General features: G+C 35.7%; 1 protein-coding gene across 3 annotated transcripts in view; it reads right to left on the bottom strand.

The window, feature by feature from the left end:
- SPOCK3 (SPARC (osteonectin), cwcv and kazal like domains proteoglycan 3) overlaps positions 1–21,142 on the bottom strand; it is a 292,271-nt gene that overhangs the window by 157,058 nt on the left and 114,071 nt on the right. For all 3 annotated transcript variants that reach the window (XM_053911986.2, XM_053911985.2, XM_053911984.2), the window contains exon 3: positions 19,530–19,575. In XM_053911986.2, the coding sequence (XP_053767961.1) occupies positions 19,530–19,575 (46 nt within the window). The remainder of the gene's footprint in view (positions 1–19,529; positions 19,576–21,142) is intronic.

Below are 21,142 nucleotides of genomic sequence, written 5' to 3' on the forward strand. Positions count from 1 at the left end.
TGTTCATACTTAGCAGAGATGCTCAGTGGGGTTGCCCATTATCACCACTGTGTTTTAATCTAGTTCACAGCCACTGGCGGGATATATTACTCATATCACGGTATCATGAAATCATCATCATCATAAACATTACTACTAATCTAGCAATAGGAAATCAAGAGTGTCAAGCATTGATATATGACTTTTTAAAACTGAAAAGAATCTAGTACTAAAGTAATTTACATTTGTGTATTTTAAAGGTGTATATTATTAAATAAATGTTCAAGTTAACATCATGTTTGAGAAAACAAAAAAAATGTCTGTTTTTCTTTAAAATACAAATCAAGGATCTACATTTACCTAATATCAGTTATTATTTTTTATTAATAATATGGACTAAGTATACTTCTCGAAGTTTCATACATATTATTGAATCTTCACACTAGGCCTTTGGGGAAGAATTACTGCTTTTTTCCACAGAGGAGAATAAAAGTGAAATTGAATGGGCAGAAACCAACCCTTCACAACTGAAAGAATTATGCTGGGTAAGTAAATACCTGACACGCAGGGCATGAGGCTCCATCATTACCAAGTCTCCAAATGATCTCAATAAAACAGGACAGCATTACCTAGGATGCTAAAGAAACCCTCCTGGCTTGCCTTTGCCCTTACCAAAAATATGTATATAAACTTAAACTCTTTAATTCTCCATTTATATTTACTAGATGAAGACTATCCTCTCTAAAATTACAATCAATGTTTTTGTTGTCTTCTAATAATTGCATGTGAAATTCATCAGCTGTTTTATCTCAATAAAAGTGACTTACTAAATAATAAATTAAGTTTATTATATACTACTGGACTTTGGGTTCCCTTCTAGCCAGCAGAAATTGCCTGTAATATAAGAAAATAAAGAGTGATAGAACTGGCCACTATCTTCTTTCTCAACTGTAACAAGAATTAACTTTCAGAAAGAATCGGAATATTAGAACTAAAAGATCTCCAGATCCTCAAAACCCTCTGAATTCTCTTGATTTCTGGAAATCTATTGAAGTGCAGCCAGCTTAGGAAAAGGGGACAACATAATGTATTATATGTATACAAAATGATAGTTATTAATTTTTCATGTTCAAGAATTCTTTCTTGAACAAGGTAATAAAATGAACATTTAAAATCCAAACACCGACCTTTATCAAAAATAAGCACACACACACACACAAATAAATAAACTGCTAAAAATAAAGTAGGCATGGAGAAGACAAAACTGATTTGAATAAAAACGGCCATCACTTTATTGCTTGTAGGAGACACTGAATGTCTTTTGCTTGGTGAAAAGTTGGAGATATGGGTTGAAAGCACAGTTTGATGGCAATTTAACATCCAATCAAAAACAGGGCTGCACTACGGAACCCAACTTGGCAGCATGGTGATGGCTCAGTTTTTATTGGCTCAGCAAGACTTGAGTCATGTTCATTGATTAAAACTATAGCTCTGACACGCGCACTGTCAATAGTAAACATTTGATCAAATACGACTGTCGAGACAATAAAGATCAAGTATGTCCTTTGAGAGGTGTATCCGGTGAGAATGTCGATTTAACTTAAACTAACAATTCTCTAGCTAGAAAAAATTACTAAAGTTTAATCTATCTGCCTATAAAGCAATACTAGGCCTGGCAAGAGACAACAGATTGATCAATCGATCAATGTTTCTCTCTCACATTGAGGTCTGTCTGCTTTTCTGTCTGTCTGACTAGGTGTCTCTCTCTCACCTTCCTTCCTTTCTCCCTCTCTTAAACCAAACAGCCTCAGGTGGGGGAAAAAAGAGCAATACTAAATTTATTTTAAAGGGCATACGTATTTTAAACTAATCAGCAATTATGTAGTTTTCAGAATGGAAAAAATAGAGTACTTCAACAAAAATAGTAATTTATCTCCACATAGAACTTTCAAATCTTGAGGCTCTTTATATATTAAGCAATTATTTCGTCAACAAACACGTTTGTACTTAAGTATATATTGAGTAATATATTAGTTCCCACATTAACATTTATCCATTGATAAATTATTCTGTTTCCATAAATTAGTTTAAAATGTTATAGGAACCAGTCAGTGTAAGTTACAAACAAAATATACTCGACTAGTGATTAGTAAGTAAGAAAGAGCTGACTCAGGCCATTTCCAAATAGAAAGAAAACGCAGAGTTAAAGTCTTGGGGTAAAGGTCAAAAGCACAAAAACAAATGCCATTTCTTCTACAAACTGTGAATACCTCAAAGACCTGACAAATCATTGTATTTTTGCTTTCTTGGTTCATGCTTTATGACTTTTACTATTTCTGCGTGGTTATCATGAACCCTACGTGTAATTGATATTTAGACTGAAGGGCCATGTCTGAAGGCAGGGCCAAAACAAGTAAGGATAAGCAGATGAAATAATGTACAAGATGATGCAAAACATACATATCTTCTAGGGTATGAAACAGAAATCTCACCTGCTAGCTCAGCAGAGCTCCCTATGGGACCCTCTTTCTTTCCTGGGGCAAAAAGAAATTGAAGAACTCCAGTTAAACACTCTCGGGTGGACTAATCATGTACAACTCCTCGGGCAAGCCCACCTCTGCTTGTGTGTCTCCTGCCATATCAGGCTGTCCTCTGAGCCTGAAATCTAGTGTGTAATTTCTTTAATCCTGGCAATTATTTCTCCATCTTTCTCCCCTGCAGAATCCTTACCATTGACTTTTCCTAGGTTTCTGGCTTTAGAATTAGACATGCTCTGGTTTAGCCAAATCTTCATTTTCATCCCAAAAGGTTAGATGTCCTGTGTTTTAACATTAATACAGGGGCCAGCTAAAATCTGTACTCTAATGTGGTTACTATCAAGAGTTCTGGGGAGAAAAGGCATACAACTGTAATTGAATAACAATAAAATTTTTTTTAAAATTTAAAAAAAGAGTTCTGCAAATACTACTTTTTTTTTTTTCTGATTTCTGCAAGCCCATTATTCTATGTGTGCAATTCTGTTCCAAGCCATCTACGTGGATAACCGCCACTTCCCCCACCCCGCAGAGGCTGGACCAGAGTTAAATTGTTTTCCAAAGCTTAAATATATCACTAAAGATTATATTGAGCTTTTGCTGAATGCAACTGTCAGTGAGATAATCCTGTTTTTAAACTTCATGTTTTAAATTTTTATGAAAGACCATTTATCTTGAAAAAAAAATAATCACGGTCTTCCTACTGATGTAGTTTTCCAATGATAGAAGATCACATTCCTAGTAAGACTCAGAAATTGCCTCAACTATTTGAGTTCTGTTTAGTATACATTATTGTATGTTAAAATGTATTTCCCTGGATATATAGGACTCATTGTCTGGCTTCACAGTCGCCTTTCCCCACTTTTCTCCCCTTTTCTAAATTAAGCAGAAAACACCCAAAGTTTCAGTTTCTTCTCCTGAATATATATCATTTGTCTTCCTTGACCTCATTTCTTTATTTAAATCCATACTGCAGCCTTATTCAGAGTCACAGCTTCAACCAGAAACACCTTTCAGTCCTACTGTAAGCCAGGTGCTAAGAAAAACAAAACAAAAACCACTTTAAAATATTCTTGCTGACAGGGTGATTGGGGATGACTTTAGACTTTTATTCAGAGGTCTCTGAAATCAAAGACTTGTGGTGAAGTGGATTTAAAACAGGTTGTCCTCTGACATATAAATCTACTTAAATAGAAGGATCTACTTTTTATTTGCTTTTTATCCTTCTCTGCCAAGTATAATCCACTGCACTGAAAATATACAACTATGGGTATGGAAAGATATAAAGTTATATGCTGTTTAAATTACTCTATATTCTAATGAAAATTTATGATTTTCTAGATTTTTATGGTTTCACATTGTTTTTAATTAGGTAGATCAGAGGGATGGGTGGCCCTTCGCCTGTTATGACAATAACCAGAGCTTCGTAACTTTCGTCTCAGGGATTACACTGAATATTTGCTTCTCCCTGGGTAAGGTGTTGGGATATGGGTCCTTATTTTCTTCTGACTGCCTGAAAAACTTGACTATTACTGAGTGGGAACACAGGCTGGAAACCTAGGTTTATAAATTATGCATTACTTAGAGAAGAGATCGTTGAGAGCTGGGAATTTGAGATTGTCTGCACAGGTGTTTTCACTGAGGCCGCCCATTGCCATCCTTAAAGTAGGGGAGAAAGTAAAGAAATTGCTTGTGGTTCATTTAAATTACCCAGATCAAAGATTTTACAATAACACTCCTCAACCTTCAAGATTTTTTTTTGCAATATCCCAAAACATCTTCAACGTGGCTGCCCAGATCAGCCCACTGCGTTCAGAGTTCAGATTCTATATGCAACCTTCTCCAGCAAAAGAGCCCAGAGACACTCTAACTCTCCACGGCAGGGGCCAAGTGGAAGGGAAACGAAGAAGCTGCTGTAGATTAATGTGTCACCTAGAACAACTAATAAGAGGAAGTGGCTTTGACCTTTGAAGAAAACCTGGTTCATACCAACTATTTAATTCGATATAACTTAGTTAAACTAAATATTTTCCTGAATGTTTCTCCAAATCCAATTACATAAAGTGAATTTTTAGTTTATAAGGTCAAAGACTTTTCAGGTCCTTTTAAAAAAAAAAAGAAGACTTTTGTCTTTGCTTTTCACTTGCTGATACAATGACAATACTGGCTGTGGAAATAAGAAGAAAACCTTCATGGAAAATGCAGTTATGTGTTATTAACATATGGAAACTTCAGAAAAAGACAATTATCTAGCAGGGCCCCAAAAGGATCATTTTCAACAGGCACAAATTATAAAGCCCTGGAGACAGACAACAGGCCACAGAACAGTCACGGCATTGCTACATCAAAGAATGGAATGACAACTTCCAGTACAAGAACTGAGTATCCTCCGTGGCCCGGCCTCTCCCTCAGCTCAGGCAGCTCCACAGGTGTTAACTTTCCTACAACGCAGCTTCTATATAGCAAGGTACTTCCACTAGATATAAGAGACATCGATTAAAACTGGCTTCACCAAAGGGAAAAAAAGTTAGAGGAAACTATGAGTGCAGCTCATTTGAGAGGAGGCTGGACACGAGGCCCAAAGTGTACACACAGCATTAGGTGCTCCTTGCTTCATCTTGTGACACTGAACTCCAACATTCAGCATTCTTGCTGGGACGGCTCTGCTTGTCTCTCAAGTTCCATAATATATAGGAACGCCGGCAAAAATCTGCTCTCCCTGTCCTCTAATTGTGCTGCACGTCCCCAAACTGAAATGGCCTGGTCTGGGTCATGTCCTCATCCCTAAACTAGTTGCTGAGAACAGGGAGCAGGACTCCACTAGGTCAGGTCTGGGTCACTCACCCACTCCCTGGTTTGGGAGTGAGGTCCACCTAAGGGGACCTTATGGTCCAAGGGTAAGAGTGAGGCATATTTTTCCGACAGAACATCAGGATGCTGAAGCCAGAAAAAGAGATGTTACTTGAGCAGGAACATTTATCCAACATACTCTTTAAATAAAATGTTATAAAATAAAGAATTCATGCATTAGAAGTTATAATAAAAGTACACTATTTTTAATAACTAGTTCAAAGGAAGGTATTAGTCAGTTTGTGTATCAGCACTTATGCAAGGGACCTGAGGAATTATTTAAACATTATTGTAATATGACTGACAGTACCGTCTCCCTAGGGCTGCCATAACGAAGTACTACAACCAGGTGGCTTATAAAAGCAGAAATTTATGCTCTCATAGCTCTGGAGGCTTGAAGGCAATTGGTAGTGTGGTTCCCTTCCCTGTCTTCTTAGAAGAACACCAGCCACATTGGATTAGGGCTCACTCTCAACCAGTATGACCTCATCTTAACTTGATTTTATTTGCAAAGTCCAGAGTTCAAATAGGGTCACAGACAGAGCACTGAGGGTTAGGACTTCACCTGTCTTTTGGGAGGACACAATTCAACACACGACATGACCCTTATTTTATGAAAGATCTACTAGAGGCTCATTAACAGAAAGTTTATTTTTAGAAATGGCATATAATATATATGTATTATTTTATATATGTGTGTATTATTTTCTTCCTAATGTTTTTAACTTAAAATGAGCAACAGATAAAAATTTTTGCAGAAGTGCCTGCCACCATTATTAAAAAATATGCTCAGAAGTTACACAGTATAATATAAACTTGGTTTTGAATCTGTTAAGTGGAAATATTTATGTTCATTAGTTCCTTCTTTTGATAGGGAGTGTTAACATTTTAGAATGAAAGTTGTTACATTTATTTTAAATGTTTGAGAAAACATTTAAAAAAATATGTGAATAGTATATATGAGGCCATCCAGAAAAAGTCCAGCCATTGTTAATACAACCAAGAATGGTTTACTCAATATCGATGTAACCTGTCAGCCAAGGAGAGTGGACTGGGATGCACATATGTGAACAAAGACAACTTCACTGGACTAGTCAGTGGGTACATTAGACAACCTTGAGTGAGCATATGTACTGTGTGGCTGTAGCATTCAAAATGACTGAGTGAGTAGAATAACGAATCTGCATCGGATTTTGTATTAAGTTTGAACAATCCTCCATGGAAGCTATTCGGATGATTTAGAAGGCCGCAGCTCTGGGCAACTGGTGATTGGCAGCTTCATCACAACAACGTTTCTGCTCATGTATCACATCTTGTGCAGAGTATTTTGGCAAAACATCAAATCACCCAGGTAACTCAGCCCCCCTATAGCCCAGATTTGGCACCCTGGAATTTCTGGCTTTTTCCAAAATTAAAATCACCTTTGAAATGGAAAAGATTTCAGACTATCAGTGAGATTCAGGAAAATATGGCAGGGTAGCTGATGGCAGTTGGGAGAGTTGTGTGAAGTCCCAAGGTGCCTACTTTGAAGGGGACTGAGGTGCACTGTCCTATGTACAATGTTTCTTGTATCTTATATCTTGTTCTAAAATATCTCTATCTTTCATATCACATGGCTGGATATCTTCTGGACAGACCTCGTATACAGCACACGTTGAATAAACAATTAAAATACTCTGAGCCTAAATTACAGCCTATGAGTTCTCCCGCCTATTCTCTTCTTCTACCACTTTATTAACTATCTCTTGGAATCCTTCAGGCCTAAAGTTAAATGTTAATCTGCAGACATTACCTTTGGCTTTTGGTTAATTAACTTTTCCATGTTTGCAGAGCTAATCATTGGTACAACTCAGACTAAAAACCAGTACTGATTTTCAAGCCCACAACATTTTTCTAAAATTATGCTGCCTCCTATCTTATAATAAAGGTCACTATGAAATTTTAAACATGTTGTCTCCTATCTTGCTTTAAAATTTATTTTAATTTCTAAATGTTCTGGCCTTAACTGCAAATACAACCAACCCCACTGCAGCACAGCAATAATTAGCTCGTTTTTACAATGATGATTAAAATTGTAGGTGATAATTTTGGAGCACAGTATTGTAGGGAGGCACAAGACTATGTGATTAATGACATGAGTTCTAGTTCTAGATGTGTAACTTAATATAAATGGTTTGCATTATAATTATTTAATATAACTGGGCAAGTCCCTTAATTATTAAGTGACTGTGAAGTTAGGGATAGCAAGTCCCATTCTTCTAACCATATAAAAATTTTGTTAGCTTCAAATTAGAATGTACGTGAAAACTGCAAACTATTATATATATAATACTTAAGTAATTTTTAGCCAGCAATATGTATGATTATAAAGTATTTTAAGATAAATTTGATAAAGTAAGTTTCTAACAAAGATTTCCCCAAATATTATTCTAAAATATTACTTCTAAAAATTTATCATGAAAATTAAATCCATCCTTTCAGTGACAAATTACTGATCTTTTGGAAACTAATATGAATGAAAATTACTGGCAGAATTAAGTGCTATAACATCAACATACATATTCAAAGATTTAATCCTTAACATGCCAGTCACAGAATTTACAGAACACTGGAAAAATAAAACTTATATGCTAAAACTTGGAAATCATCCTTTGCCACCTCCTAATTTTAGAGATCAGAAATTAGAAACCCATAGAGTTTGATTAAATGATCTGTACAAAGTTACCATGAGTGAGAAAAATTCAGTCCTTTCTCTAATGTCAACGACAGCTTCCTCATGAGATCTAACTTGAAATTGCATTGAAAGACCATGAAAACAGCCAAGGCCCCTGGCGTAAATGCTGGCTGAGGTCACGATGCAGAGGAAGTGTGTGTGTGGAGAAGCCTCGGAATTTAGAATCAAATGAGACAGATGTGAACTCAGACTCATTCCAAATAGCTGTAGGGTCAGGGGAAAATTATTTCCTCTCATTAAAATCAGTTTTACTTCTCTTCGTAATGGAAACAATAATTTAAAAAAAAAACATGGGAGCAAAGTAAAAGCAATAAAGATAGAAGTTAATGTGAGAATTGAGTGAATAACTAAATGTTCGTGGTTGGTAGTAGGTGTTCAACAACTGACAACTATTATTACTAACTTTTTAAACTCATGAAAATTATGCTCTAACAAGATAAGCAAAATAAATAGGTTATTTTCCTATCCAACCCTTTTTATAAAATCACTGATAAATTAGCAGTGACTACATAGTATCTTGGAAAATAGTAGGACTAGTATCTAGAAGATCTGAATTCTAATCTCAATTGCATTTATCAATATTTGTGTCATCTGAACAAATATTGCTCAGCAAACTCCTTATCTCATGAAACACGTCTTAAAGACCATCTGGCATCAGCATGTCCCACAGGCATTGACCTATGACAAATCTCTGTGTTCCTTCAATTGTTATCTATAGATAATACCTGTTTTTGTATGACTACAGCCTTTTGACATTGATTGATGAGCTATACATGTATGCTGTGTACACCTACACATACCATTCCCAATAAAAGCCATTTGGGAGAAAGGCGCGGGGCATTCTCCACCAAAGGGAATCACCACCCCCTTTCCCACCAGAACAATAAGATTGTGTCCAGGACGATTTATTTCTCATTCATGGCAGCCGGGAGAGCTCTGCAGGATGGAGTTCCTCCCACAATTATTGGTGAAACACTGATCTTTTTAACATCATTGCCATGCTCAAAAACATACATTTTCTATCAAATTGTTTAAAGTTAAAAAAAGAAATTTAATTATAATAGGAAGAGTCATATTATTCTTCTAAAAAGTTTGTTTTTAAATTATAGAAAATTGAGTTTCAGATTAACAATTGGTAAAGCTAGAAAATAAAGCCTGGCTTAAGTCCAAGACTGTTTTTTTTTTTTTTCAGCACACCACACTGTGCTACCTAGAAGTCTAATTTATTTCATTGTGTTAATAATAAAATTGTAATATATCCTGCTTAATGTAATAAAAGTAACAATTTGTTATATCCAATGTCTTGAACATTATAAATTCCTCTAAATTTGTCAAGGAATATAATTATTCATATAAACTCTCAAAATAATTATTGTGCCAGAATATGGAGGCCAATAATTACTATGATCACTCTGGCTATAAAAATATTGGATAAAATGGAAAAAATATCTTATGCCAGAACAAAAAAAAGTTTTTATAAATAAAAGTAGTAAAAGATTTTTTAAAATTGTGTCTTGTTTCCAGAGGAAATATGAGAGAAAAAGAAGGAAAAATACTGAACATTTTACATATTTTTTATGTGTATAGGTCTTACAAACATTTAGTTTCACAACCCTGCAAATTAAAAATCTATTCACATTTTATCAAAGGGAAAACAACTTCACTACGGTTACACTACTTGCATAAAGTAATTTAGCCTGTGTTGCCAAAGCTCTGATTCAAACTCCTGACTACATGGCACAATCAAGTAAATGTCCATCCAACTACCCTGCCTGCCAATCATTTATTTCAGCTATCTCCCATAATGCTAAAGCACGGAAGAGCAGGTCCTCGGCAGAACTATCAAGAAACAGGCTGAGGACAAAGAAAATAAAATAAAACCAAGGTCTAAAAAGCAAATTAGCAATCTAGCAAAATGCAAAAATTGTGAAACATTAGAGCTGGAAGAGACTGTGACATTCCAGCCTCTCTGTGATGAGCAGCAGAGAATCTAATAAAAAACGATCACTGATTTTAAAAATAATTAAAAGCTTCTCAAATAACTTTCCTGCGGAAGGATGAATTTACTCACTCTTGATCAAGTATATAGGCTAAAAATTGAAGAGAATGAAAGAAATTGTAGTTTAAGAGGCAGTTTTTAAAAAAATAACTGTTATGTGAGGATGGAATGGCATTTCTGAGCAGAAAGTCTAATTCAAGGCTGGACTTCAAAGACACTAAAGAGGTAAACATTCCTTAACTTTTGCCCTGGCTGGTATGGCTCAGTGGATTGAGTGCCAGCCTGTGAAACAAAGAGTTGCTGGTTCAATTCCCAGTCAGAGTAAATGGCTGGGTTGTTGCCCAGGTCCCTGGTTGGGGGTGGTGCACAAGAGTCAACCCACACATTGATGTTTCTCTCCCTCTCTTTCTCTCTCCCTTCCCCTCTCTCTAAAAATAAATAAATAAACATCTTTAAAAAAACTTCCTTAATTTTATTAGTGATTAGGCATAGTTACCTCTAGGCTTCACTGCTAATGTTCTAAAGACACATGTACTTCTTTTCTACATTGCACATAAGGAGAAGGGGTGAGAGTTCCAGTCAGAAGATTTCAATGAAAAGTACCCTGTTGGTGGGAATGCAGACTGGTGCAGCCACTGTGGAAAACAGTATGGAATTTCCTCAGAAAACTAAAAATGGAACTGCCTTATGACCCAGTGATTCCACTGCTGGGAAAATACACTAAGAACCCTGAAACACCAATCCAAAAGAACGTGTGCACCCCTATGTTCATAGCAGTACTACATACAATAACTAAATGTTGGAAACTTCCCAAGTGCCCACCAGTAAATGAGTGGATTAAAAAACGGTAGTAGGTTTACACAGTGGAATACTACGAAGCAGAAAAAAGGAAGTCCTACCTTTTACTACAGCAAGAGGATGGAACTGGAAACTATTATGCTCGGTGAAATAAGCCAGTAGGTGAAAGACAAATACCATGTGACCTCACTTATAACTGGAATCCAATAAATGAAATAGAACCAGAGACATGGAAGTATCAAGAGACTGATAGCTGTAGGAGGGGAGAAGGGAGCAGGGAGATGGTGGAAGTAAGAGGGAAGGCACTAATCAAAGAACATGTATGAATGGCTCATGGACATGAACAAGGAATCAAGAGGTAACTGTGGTCAAGAGGGGTGGGCTGGGTGGCAGAGGATAAAAGGGAAAAACATTGGGACAACTTTAATAGAATAAACAGTCAAAAATAAAATAAGAAAAGTGACTTCCAAGAAAGGACACAGAAGCTGTCATACACCTTTGAAGCAGTTTCTTGCCTTACAGATACGCTGTAAATTATTCCCAAGGAATGGAATTATATCCCAATGCAACAACCCCGGCACTTATTAGGTAACAAGTATATGTGAGTTTAAAATCTACATTCCTATGCTCTAAAAAATTAGAATACAAGTTCCAAACCCTCCTTCAGCACTGGAACAATTCTAAATATAATCTAATGTGTATCGAATGATCAGCCCTTTGGTGACTTATATTCCTGTGTCATTCCCACCATGTCTTTTCATGAAAAAGATGTGTGTCTGAGGGGAGAAACAGACCAAAAATATGCACATAGCTGAGTTGAACCTAAAGCAGTATTGAATAATAAAAGAGAAAATGGACTTTGAAATCCACTAATGCAAGATTTCAAACCTAGCTACAAACCTTATTAGCTTTGTTACCTTTATCCACCTCTCTCAGCTCTAGTTTCCTTTGTAAATCGCAGAATATATCTAAATTGTTTAAGGTTAGTACAATTGTCATATATATATATGTAAATAAAACACCTGACACATAGATAGTGCTTGTTCAATGGAAATAGTAACTTTATCTTGGGAGGTTTTTCTTGATTCCCACAATCCATTCTCAAACCCCTTTTGCACCTCCTTCTAGCACTGGATCTGAAAAGGTGAATAAGTTTTTAAAAATTCCCTGACACTTTTGTTTGCCTTCAAAAGAGTGGACATTTTAACAAAAATCTTCTCAGTACTCCAGAACAGAGTAACTGAGAGGAATTATTTTGGTAAGCTGTTGTCTGTGCCCTGTGATTCTCAGCTATATCTGCATAAAATAATAAACTGCAGAGTTTAAAACTCAAACAGATTCACACCCATCAGGACGGATAGTATTTTTAAAAAAGCAAAGAATAACAAATGCTGGTGAGGCTGTCGAGAAATCGGAACCCTTCTGCATTGCTGGTGGGAATGTAAAATGATGCAGCTACTAAGGAGAATAGTATGGTTGTTCCTCAAATAATTAAGAAGAATTGTTAGGTGGTCCAGCAATTCTAACATCTGGTATGCTAAAAAATAATTGAAAGCACAGATTCAAACAGATATTTGTACACCAATGTTGACAGCTTCATTTTCACAATAACACAACGTGGCAGTAACCCAATTATTCATCAGTGGATGAACGAATAAACAAAATGCAGTACATGATGAGGTCTGTCCGGAAAGCATCCAGTCACGCACTATGAAAAACGGACACTCATTGAAGATGATACAAGAAACAAGAAACATTGCACAGGACAATGACACCTCAGTCCCCTCCGAAGTAGGCACCTTGGGACCTCACCCAGTTCTCCCCATCGCCATCAGCTGCCCCATCGTATTTTCCTGAACCTCACTGACAGTCTGAAATCTCTTCTCCTCCAAAAGTGATTTTAATTTTGGGAAAAGCCAGAAGTCTTTGTTGATTGAAGCCCATGCATGGTCAACACTCTCAGGTGTTCTGCTTGTCGCAGGCCTTCCAGAATGTGAATCCCTTTCAACAGATCCTTGACCATCTCTGAAGTGTTTGTGCCACACTTTTATTTGTGCTGCATTCATTGCATTGTTTCGGAAAGCCTTCCGAATCATCCAAATAGTTTCCATGGAGGAATGCCTAAGCTCAATGCAAAATTTGATGCGGACTCCTTGCTCTACTCGCTCATTTTGAATGCCACAGCCACACAGTACACGTGCTCACTCAAGGGCGTCGACCACCCCCCCACTGACTAAAACAGTGAGGTCGTCATTGTTCACGTATGCACATTCCAGTCCACTCTCCTTGGCTGCCAGGTTTCATCGATGTTGCGCAAACCATTCTCATTAACAATGGCTGGAATTTTTCCAGACAGACCTTGGATATATACACTAGAGTATTATTTAGCCTACAAAAGGAAGGAAATTCTAACACATTTTACAACACACAGGAACCTTGAGCACATGATGGTAAGTAAAGGAAGCCAGTCACAAATATTTTATGATTCCACTTATATGAGAAATGTAGGCCAGTCCAATGCATAGAGACAGAAAGTCAAATGAATGGTGCCTGCCAAGGGCTGGGAGGAGGGGGGAATAAGGAGTTACTGTTTAATTGGTACAGAGTTTCAGTTTGAGAAGAGGTAAGAGTTCTAGAGAAGAATGTTGGTGATGTTTGCACAGCAATGTAAATGTATTTAAAATAGTTAAAATAGTAAAATGTTTTATATATTATATATTATATATTTCCAATTTTTAATTAAATACACACACACTCAATCTGCTCAGAATCTGATCCAGCTCAATTATATCAAAATGTTTAGGGAACAAGCCTAGGCAACTGTATTTTTAAGTGAGTGCTTAGTATTCACAAGTTCAGGCAGGACTAAAAATCACTCCTTAAGCCAGTGGAGGATTCCTGCCAAAAATACAACTTCCTATATGAAACTAGTGATTTTTCAACCTTCACAGTATGTATTACTACTATGCTAGACTATCAAGGTTTGAGATAAAAATATTGTTTTTTAAATATCTCAACACCTTGAGTATATCTGATTTACCTCCTTGCTCTATAAATTAGATTCACAATTTAGTAACATAGAAGATCATTAAAAAGAAATAAATACAATTTGACTTCTCGTACACCTATGCAGGTTACTGTGATATGAACCAAATGAAGTATTATTTATCTCAATTTTATCTTCTAAATTAAACGGACAAACCTTTATACAGTCTTTATTATCTATGGAGAAAAAAAGCAGTATTTGACATAGAACAAAATGATCATATTCTTGATTTCTGTATTTTATAAATTATGGTATAAAGCAAATTAAATATTCTTCTTGTATAAATAAATCAGAATTAGATAAGATGAAATACATTTCCCACAGAGAAGCCCTATTAATTCTTATGGACTAAATCTGACACAGAGTAAAGGAACAAACACGTTTGGATTCTAGGTTGAATTCAATTTCCTTGCAGGTTTTCCAGAGGGCTTCTACAAGGCAAGACTACCAAAATAGATGGTGTAAAATGAATTGTATGATAGAAATCGGCATGGCTATCAGCTCTGAGTACCCTAACATGCAATTATTTCAAAACAGTACAAAAATCCCAAATCAATTCTTTTGAGTTGATCAAATAATAAGTCAGATCAGATAATGGTTCAGAATTTTCATTTTTAGAAAATACTGTAATCATATAGTCATCTCTGCATGTTGTCACCCCTGAATTTCAATTCTGGGAACGCCACTTTTTCCACTAGAAAAATGCCAAAAGGCCCCAGCATCTCCAACAAAGCAGCACTGTGGCACGACCACGCCTCTATTGAGAAGCATGGGTCAGACCTGCTTACTGTTTCAGACTTCCGTCAAAAACACCATCTAAACACATGGGGGAAGAAACCCCTCATGTAAACAAGTGAAAGTCAGACTCGTATGGTGCCTTAGGAAGTATTGTAATGCATTTTTTAAGAAGAAAAAGATAGGTTCGGTGTGAGTTTTCTGAAATGCTGGTCTTTTTCAATTTCAGAAATAATTACAGCCTTAATACAGGGGCGTCCAACCCGCAGCCCACGGGATGCGGCCCAGGATGGTTATGGCTGTGGCCCAACTGAAAATCATAAATTTACTTAATACCTTTTTTTTGCTTATCAGTTTTCATTAGTGTTTGTGTATTTAATTAATGTGTGGCCCAAGACAACTCTTCTTCTTCCAGTGTGGCCCAGAGACACCAAAAGTGTACACCCCTGGCAGCTCTGTTCATTGAATGAGAGCTCCAGGAGAAATCTCAACATCCTCTCCTTTGTAGGCAGAGACTGATTGCAAAGGTGCATGTCAAGATGTGACTGTGGTATATGTGGCAAATTTTGCAAATGGGTGTGAAAAATGAGGAAAATCAGATAAAGCTCTAAGAATTGATCCTGAAAATACAGAAACAACAGATATACATATGCAGCTAAGCATATGACCACCCTTTCGAAGAGCCAAGTCTTTTTTCTCACCCCCTCCAATTCTCCCAAGAATAACTCATCTAGATGCAAGGCTAGCCATTAACATATCTATCTTTCCTGGCCTAATTTTGAGCACCTTGAATTAAGCAATGTTCCCCAACACACACCACTTCTTTAGGAACTTTTGTTAAATGCAACCTAATGAGCCAGTTGGAGTCAGGCTGCCCTTCGCAGAAAGCTCTGGACCTGGAAGTGAGCACATGGAGAAGCAGCTGTGAAATGACAGAAGGGTGTTGATCTCGGTCACAGCTGCACTTCTTGCCCCAGAAATCTGTACAAGCAGGTGAAACACATCAATAACATGAAACTGGTTTGTCCTGGAATCTTTGGATCTATTTAAATTTCGCTTCTTTATTATTACTCCATTGATTATAATTCACTGCCATTGAAGATGAGTGGAGAAACTCCAAGCTGGTGTAAAGAGCAAAGATAGGGAAATATAGAAAGCACATTTTGCTTCCAACTCTTTCACTTCAGGGCACCTAGATACCAAATCCTGCAGGAACCCTCCCTCCCCTCAAAAAAAACCCTTTTGAATAAAAGATGACCCTTGTAGATGTAGCACTTAAGCTGAAGTAGAGTCTCTAAACAACTGTCAGGAATTACTGCTAAAAATTTCAGTGACTTATCACTTACACACCCAAATTGACATGTCATCCAAAAACAAGGTAGGGTTCAGCCAGTGAAGTGAAAAGAAGTAAATTTTTTTAAAGCTACAGCATATCTATCCAAAGCACTCATTAAAATACTTATCATGCTACCACTTTCGCTTCATCCATGCATCTCTTCTTTCCTTTATCATCATAAGCAAAGAATTTTTATGCTGTATTCAAGAAGATGCATGTCCTCATTAAAACTATCCTTTAGTCAATTTCTGTTGTGTCAACTCATGATTAGCCATGCTAATGAAGAGAAGTAACGGCACAGGCATTTCCAGTGGAGATAACCAAAGCAATTTATTTGTGGCATCAATGTGCTTTCTCTCATACTACAGTAGATTTACCATCACCAAAATAGTGTTACTTCAATTCATTTGAAACCATTATATTTTACCAAAAGTCTTAATTTTTTTGGTAAACAGAGTGGACATGTTCTGATTAATTAAAAGAAATTTACTTAAGATGGAAAGTGTGTTCCAGGTAAACCAAAAGGTAGATAAGCTATGTATGAACAATCATACCTAGAAGCTATTTTATAGGTGCAAATGTGTGTATGTTTGTGTGTAAAAATGTATGTTTGTTTGTATATGTATGTGTGTCCATATTTAAGCATATATGTACAGAGGAATTTGGGGCTGAGAAACGATGCCATGTATATTATGAAATATTAATTAACATTATCATTAGTGCCACTTTGAATTCTGCATATTTTGAGAAGCAATCTATAGAAATGGAAATAAATGTGAGAATGAATATGGTTTAAAATGGCCTAAGTTGAAGTATAACAAATGTAATGCTAAGGCAATTTTTTGTCACTCTTTTCATGAAATATGCAAACTCCCCCAAAAGAAAGTGTGAAAAATAAACTTATAATATGCTATGGCAGTGCATAAACCAATAAAAAGGTAATATATTAAAAATGATAAACATTCATTAAAAAGTCTTCTAAATTATTTTATATTCAACAGCTCAATCAGATTTTGAAAACAATACTTAACAGAAGATTCTATTATCAGGAAGAACGACAAACATATTACAAGTTAACTTATCTCAGGTCTATTCTATCCATATGATACACTGTATCCTATTCAGAGCTAGATGGGGAAGCGGTAATCTTCCTTACTCTGGTAAGGTCTACCAGTGGGGTGGTTTATTTTACTCAAAGCAAAAAACAAACCAAATATAAATACAGGTATCTCAGACTAATATTTTTTACTATATAATACTTTCCTATATATGTTTACCAACTATACATGTTCCATCAGTCAAAACTCAGGGTCTGATAGCCTACAAAATATTGACTAAAACATAAAAACAAAGCTTCAAGCTCTATTTCTAATGTTCATTCAAGTAAATACTTCTTTTTAAAGCATACACTTAAAAATTCTGTTAGTTTGCCATTACTTTATTACAGAGCTATCAAATGAGGAACAGCACCACATACTAGTGAGGAAATGGGGTTCGGGGACCAGACCGCCTGGATCCAAGCCCTGACAGTCACATGGGAGGAGGATGACCTCGGGCAGGAGCTCCACCTCCTTCAGTGCCTCACCTTCCGCATCAGCCCGGTAGGGTTCTTTTCAAGATTAAATAACTATATTCAATACTTCGCATACTGACTCAATGTAGTACACTCTTTATAAATACCAGCTATTATCATCTACTGAGCTTTCCCTCTGCCTCCTGAAGATGATGTTTTTTGACAAGTTACTAGGTTGAAAGCCTCTTTGAAATTAAAGTAAATCCGTTTTAAAGTATATTAACGTTTAAAACCATCCCTGTAGCCACCTTTTTTATTTTTATTTTTTTAGTGAGAGATAAATCACAATTCAACACATTGTCACACACACAGAAATAAAAAAACAAAGCACCTTTATTGTAACTGGATACGCTAAGTATGCCAAATCTCAGTGTTAACACCCATTTCATACATAACTCCAATTTTTCAAGGTTTATGATTCCATCATAAAATTCATTTCCCAAGAAAGCTTGCAAATATATCCCAGTACATGTCATTATTTTTTCATTGTATGTCTTTTAGTGCATTTCACTTGACTTATTAGTAGCCAATCAAAATTACTTCTTTTTAGAATTTGTTTCTATTTAGAATTTTGAAATGCAGATACCACAAGCACACTGCAAAGTAACAGTGAAAGCACATGAAGTACAGGAGAAATAAACTAATATTAAAAAGGGGACCAGATATGAATGGCTGCTTCGGATTGCCGGTTAAGATCAATGTTGACCACATTCCCTGTCTCGGTGCACCTGGGGTTGGTTCCCTCTCAGAGAGGTTGGCTGTTGTAGCATTCATTCAAAATATTAAGTCACAAGTTTGGAAACATATCACAGTACCCTAAGCTTTGTTTAATAAAATATTATGACCCCTTCTTTAATATTACTATTTTTTTAAGATTTTATTTATTTATTTTTAGACAGCAGGAAAGGGAGGGAGAAAAAAAGGGAGAGAAACATCAATGTGTGGTTGCCTCTCACGCACCCCCCACTGGGGGCCTGGCCCGAAACCCAGGCATATGCCCTGGCTGGGAATTGAACTGGAGACCCTTTGGTTTGCAGGCTGGTGCTCAATCCACTGAGCCACACCAGCCAGGGCAATGATTACTATTTTTAAGTGATGCTACTTCATGGAGAAATCTTTTGTAAGATTTACTTACTATAGCCTATGGAAAGAAGAAATTTCTTTTGCTTCAAACTTTGAAAAGAAGAGTTTCTGGTTCTATTATTTTTTTAAGTGTTTTTTTATTACTGTTTATTCTTCTATACTTTCTTCCATCTCCACCCACCCTCCTCCCCCCACCAATTACCACACTGTTGCAATTCAGTAAACAAATCTGTTTAATTATTTATATAGTTACCTTTGCATTGAGTTCGATGTTTTCATTCTCAATGTGCAAATGGAAGTACTTTACTAATGCATATTTCCTGCTTTTTCTTCTCAAGTAAGCAAACCAGAACTACAAACTGTATGTTCACAGTTTGGGGGGGGGGTGGTCCCTAATTATATGTAAGATTTTTCATTTTGACCTCATTAAGAGCCCAGCTGAGTCTAATCACCAGTCAGGTCTGCTTTAAATAAACGTTTTTATTAACTAAAAAAGAGACACCAAAGCCACATGTTCTGAAATTTTACACAAATTATTTCCAAGTGAATACACTTGAATACATTCAAAAACTGGATGAAGTAACTTGTTTCAATTAAGAAAAACGGGAATGGTATCATTCAGAAACCTAAATCAGTAACCTAAGTTATGTATGTAATGAGACATCTTGACATAATCATGTTACCTAATTAACTGTATTCATAACCACATTATTCTGAAATGAAAGCAATTATTGCATAAAATTTTTCCATTCATCTAAACTGTCCTATTTAGTATTTTAAATAACAAGACAATTAATATCATGTCCAAAACCGTGATTTTAAACATGTAAAAATTTTTATTTTAAAATAGTTAGATCCTTACCCTGATCGAAGGCCTTTCCTGGACTCCAAGTGCGGAAATAATCATCCTAAGGGGGAAAATAATGTAGATTGAGTGCACATGAGTAATTAAAATGTAAAGATTCATATAAAATCTAAAATATGAAATACAGAAGCTGAATACAAACCTCTACTTCCTGCAATGGCAAGCAGCAAATTATAAAAAAATAAATAAAAAATAAAAAAAGGAACAAGAGAAAAACAAGTTATCAAAAGAGAACACATTGTTTGCATGTTATAGAAATGTCTTTTTCAATAAATGTGTTCATTTTCAGCACAAGTCAATGGTTACTCTAACAATTTAACTATGTTACGTTGCCACTTTACCTAAATATTATAATGCAATACTTTAAACTGCAATTCAATGTGCAATATAACATGCAGATAATTACCCTGAGCTAATAAGCTATAAAAGTGTCTTGCCAATTTCCAATTACACAACTTCATTTTCCACTAGTATAATAGTAAATAGAACCATTAATAATATAGTAGGGAAAATACCAAGTGATTTTCAACTAGACCATACAGTATAAATATACTTTATGCAAATCAGTCCCTTATTAATTGATTATCTAATGAGTTCATCAAAATGCAATTGGAAGCTTAAAGAAATGCATACCTAATTCCATCTTGCCTAAAGTTTAAATCCTTGATATGGAAAAGAAACATTACTATGGATTTAGTACACAGTTTGTAAATATGACCATATAACATAAAAGTGGGGCAAAGTATAGTGAAAGCAATTTAAAAAGAATGAAGTCAAATGGACTATTTTATTGACAGTTTTTATACCCTAAAATTCTTGTACAAGTACCTCCTACATATTACCTTTTATGTAAAATAGAACACATTTCACTGTTTAAATTAATAAGTTATTTTCATTCACTACAGTAAGTAAAAGTAGCACATCGTGAAGCTTGTTGATGAAAGATGTCCTAGCTCAATACTCCTGGACCCACAAAGTCAATTCATTGGAAAGCTGCAGAACACAGGAAATGCAAAAAGGCCAAGGAGAGACTGTTTCAATCTCCTTCCTCAATTATGCTAACGCCTTTCAATGTACAGAGAGGAAAATGTGGCATATATTTTAATTACAGAAATAAATATATTTCTGTAACATATTTATTCAAGAATTTTCAATTACTACAAAATTTTTTCTTTATTGTGATTAATCATTCATCACCATCTTCTGCATTCCCACCTCACTGACTTTAAATGAAAGAGAAGGGAAAAAAAAGAAAAGCCACCGAAGACACTTGTCTGTCTTATTATATATGTTGCAACAGGGTTATATTAAGAGAGGGGCATGTTATGGCAGACCTGTTTGATAGGTTCTGTTCTGCAAAATTATCTAGGATTAAATTAAGGAAAAATAACACCACTGGCTAATTAAATATTGATTGTTTAGTCTTGTTTTAAAATCTCTTTATAAAATAATTTTAGCATAATAGAATTCTTAGAAAACTAAACTCTCAAATTAAATTCCTCCACTCAAAGTTTCTAAACTTATAGCTGAGGATGACACACTCGTTTCCTATGCCTTCTTTTTTCTGACTATGGTGTATTTCACTGTTTGGAGATCATTCCATGCAGGAA

This window comes from Desmodus rotundus, chromosome 9 (genome assembly GCF_022682495.2).
Source record: "Desmodus rotundus isolate HL8 chromosome 9, HLdesRot8A.1, whole genome shotgun sequence".
In the NCBI taxonomy this organism is placed as follows: Eukaryota; Metazoa; Chordata; class Mammalia; order Chiroptera; family Phyllostomidae; genus Desmodus; species Desmodus rotundus.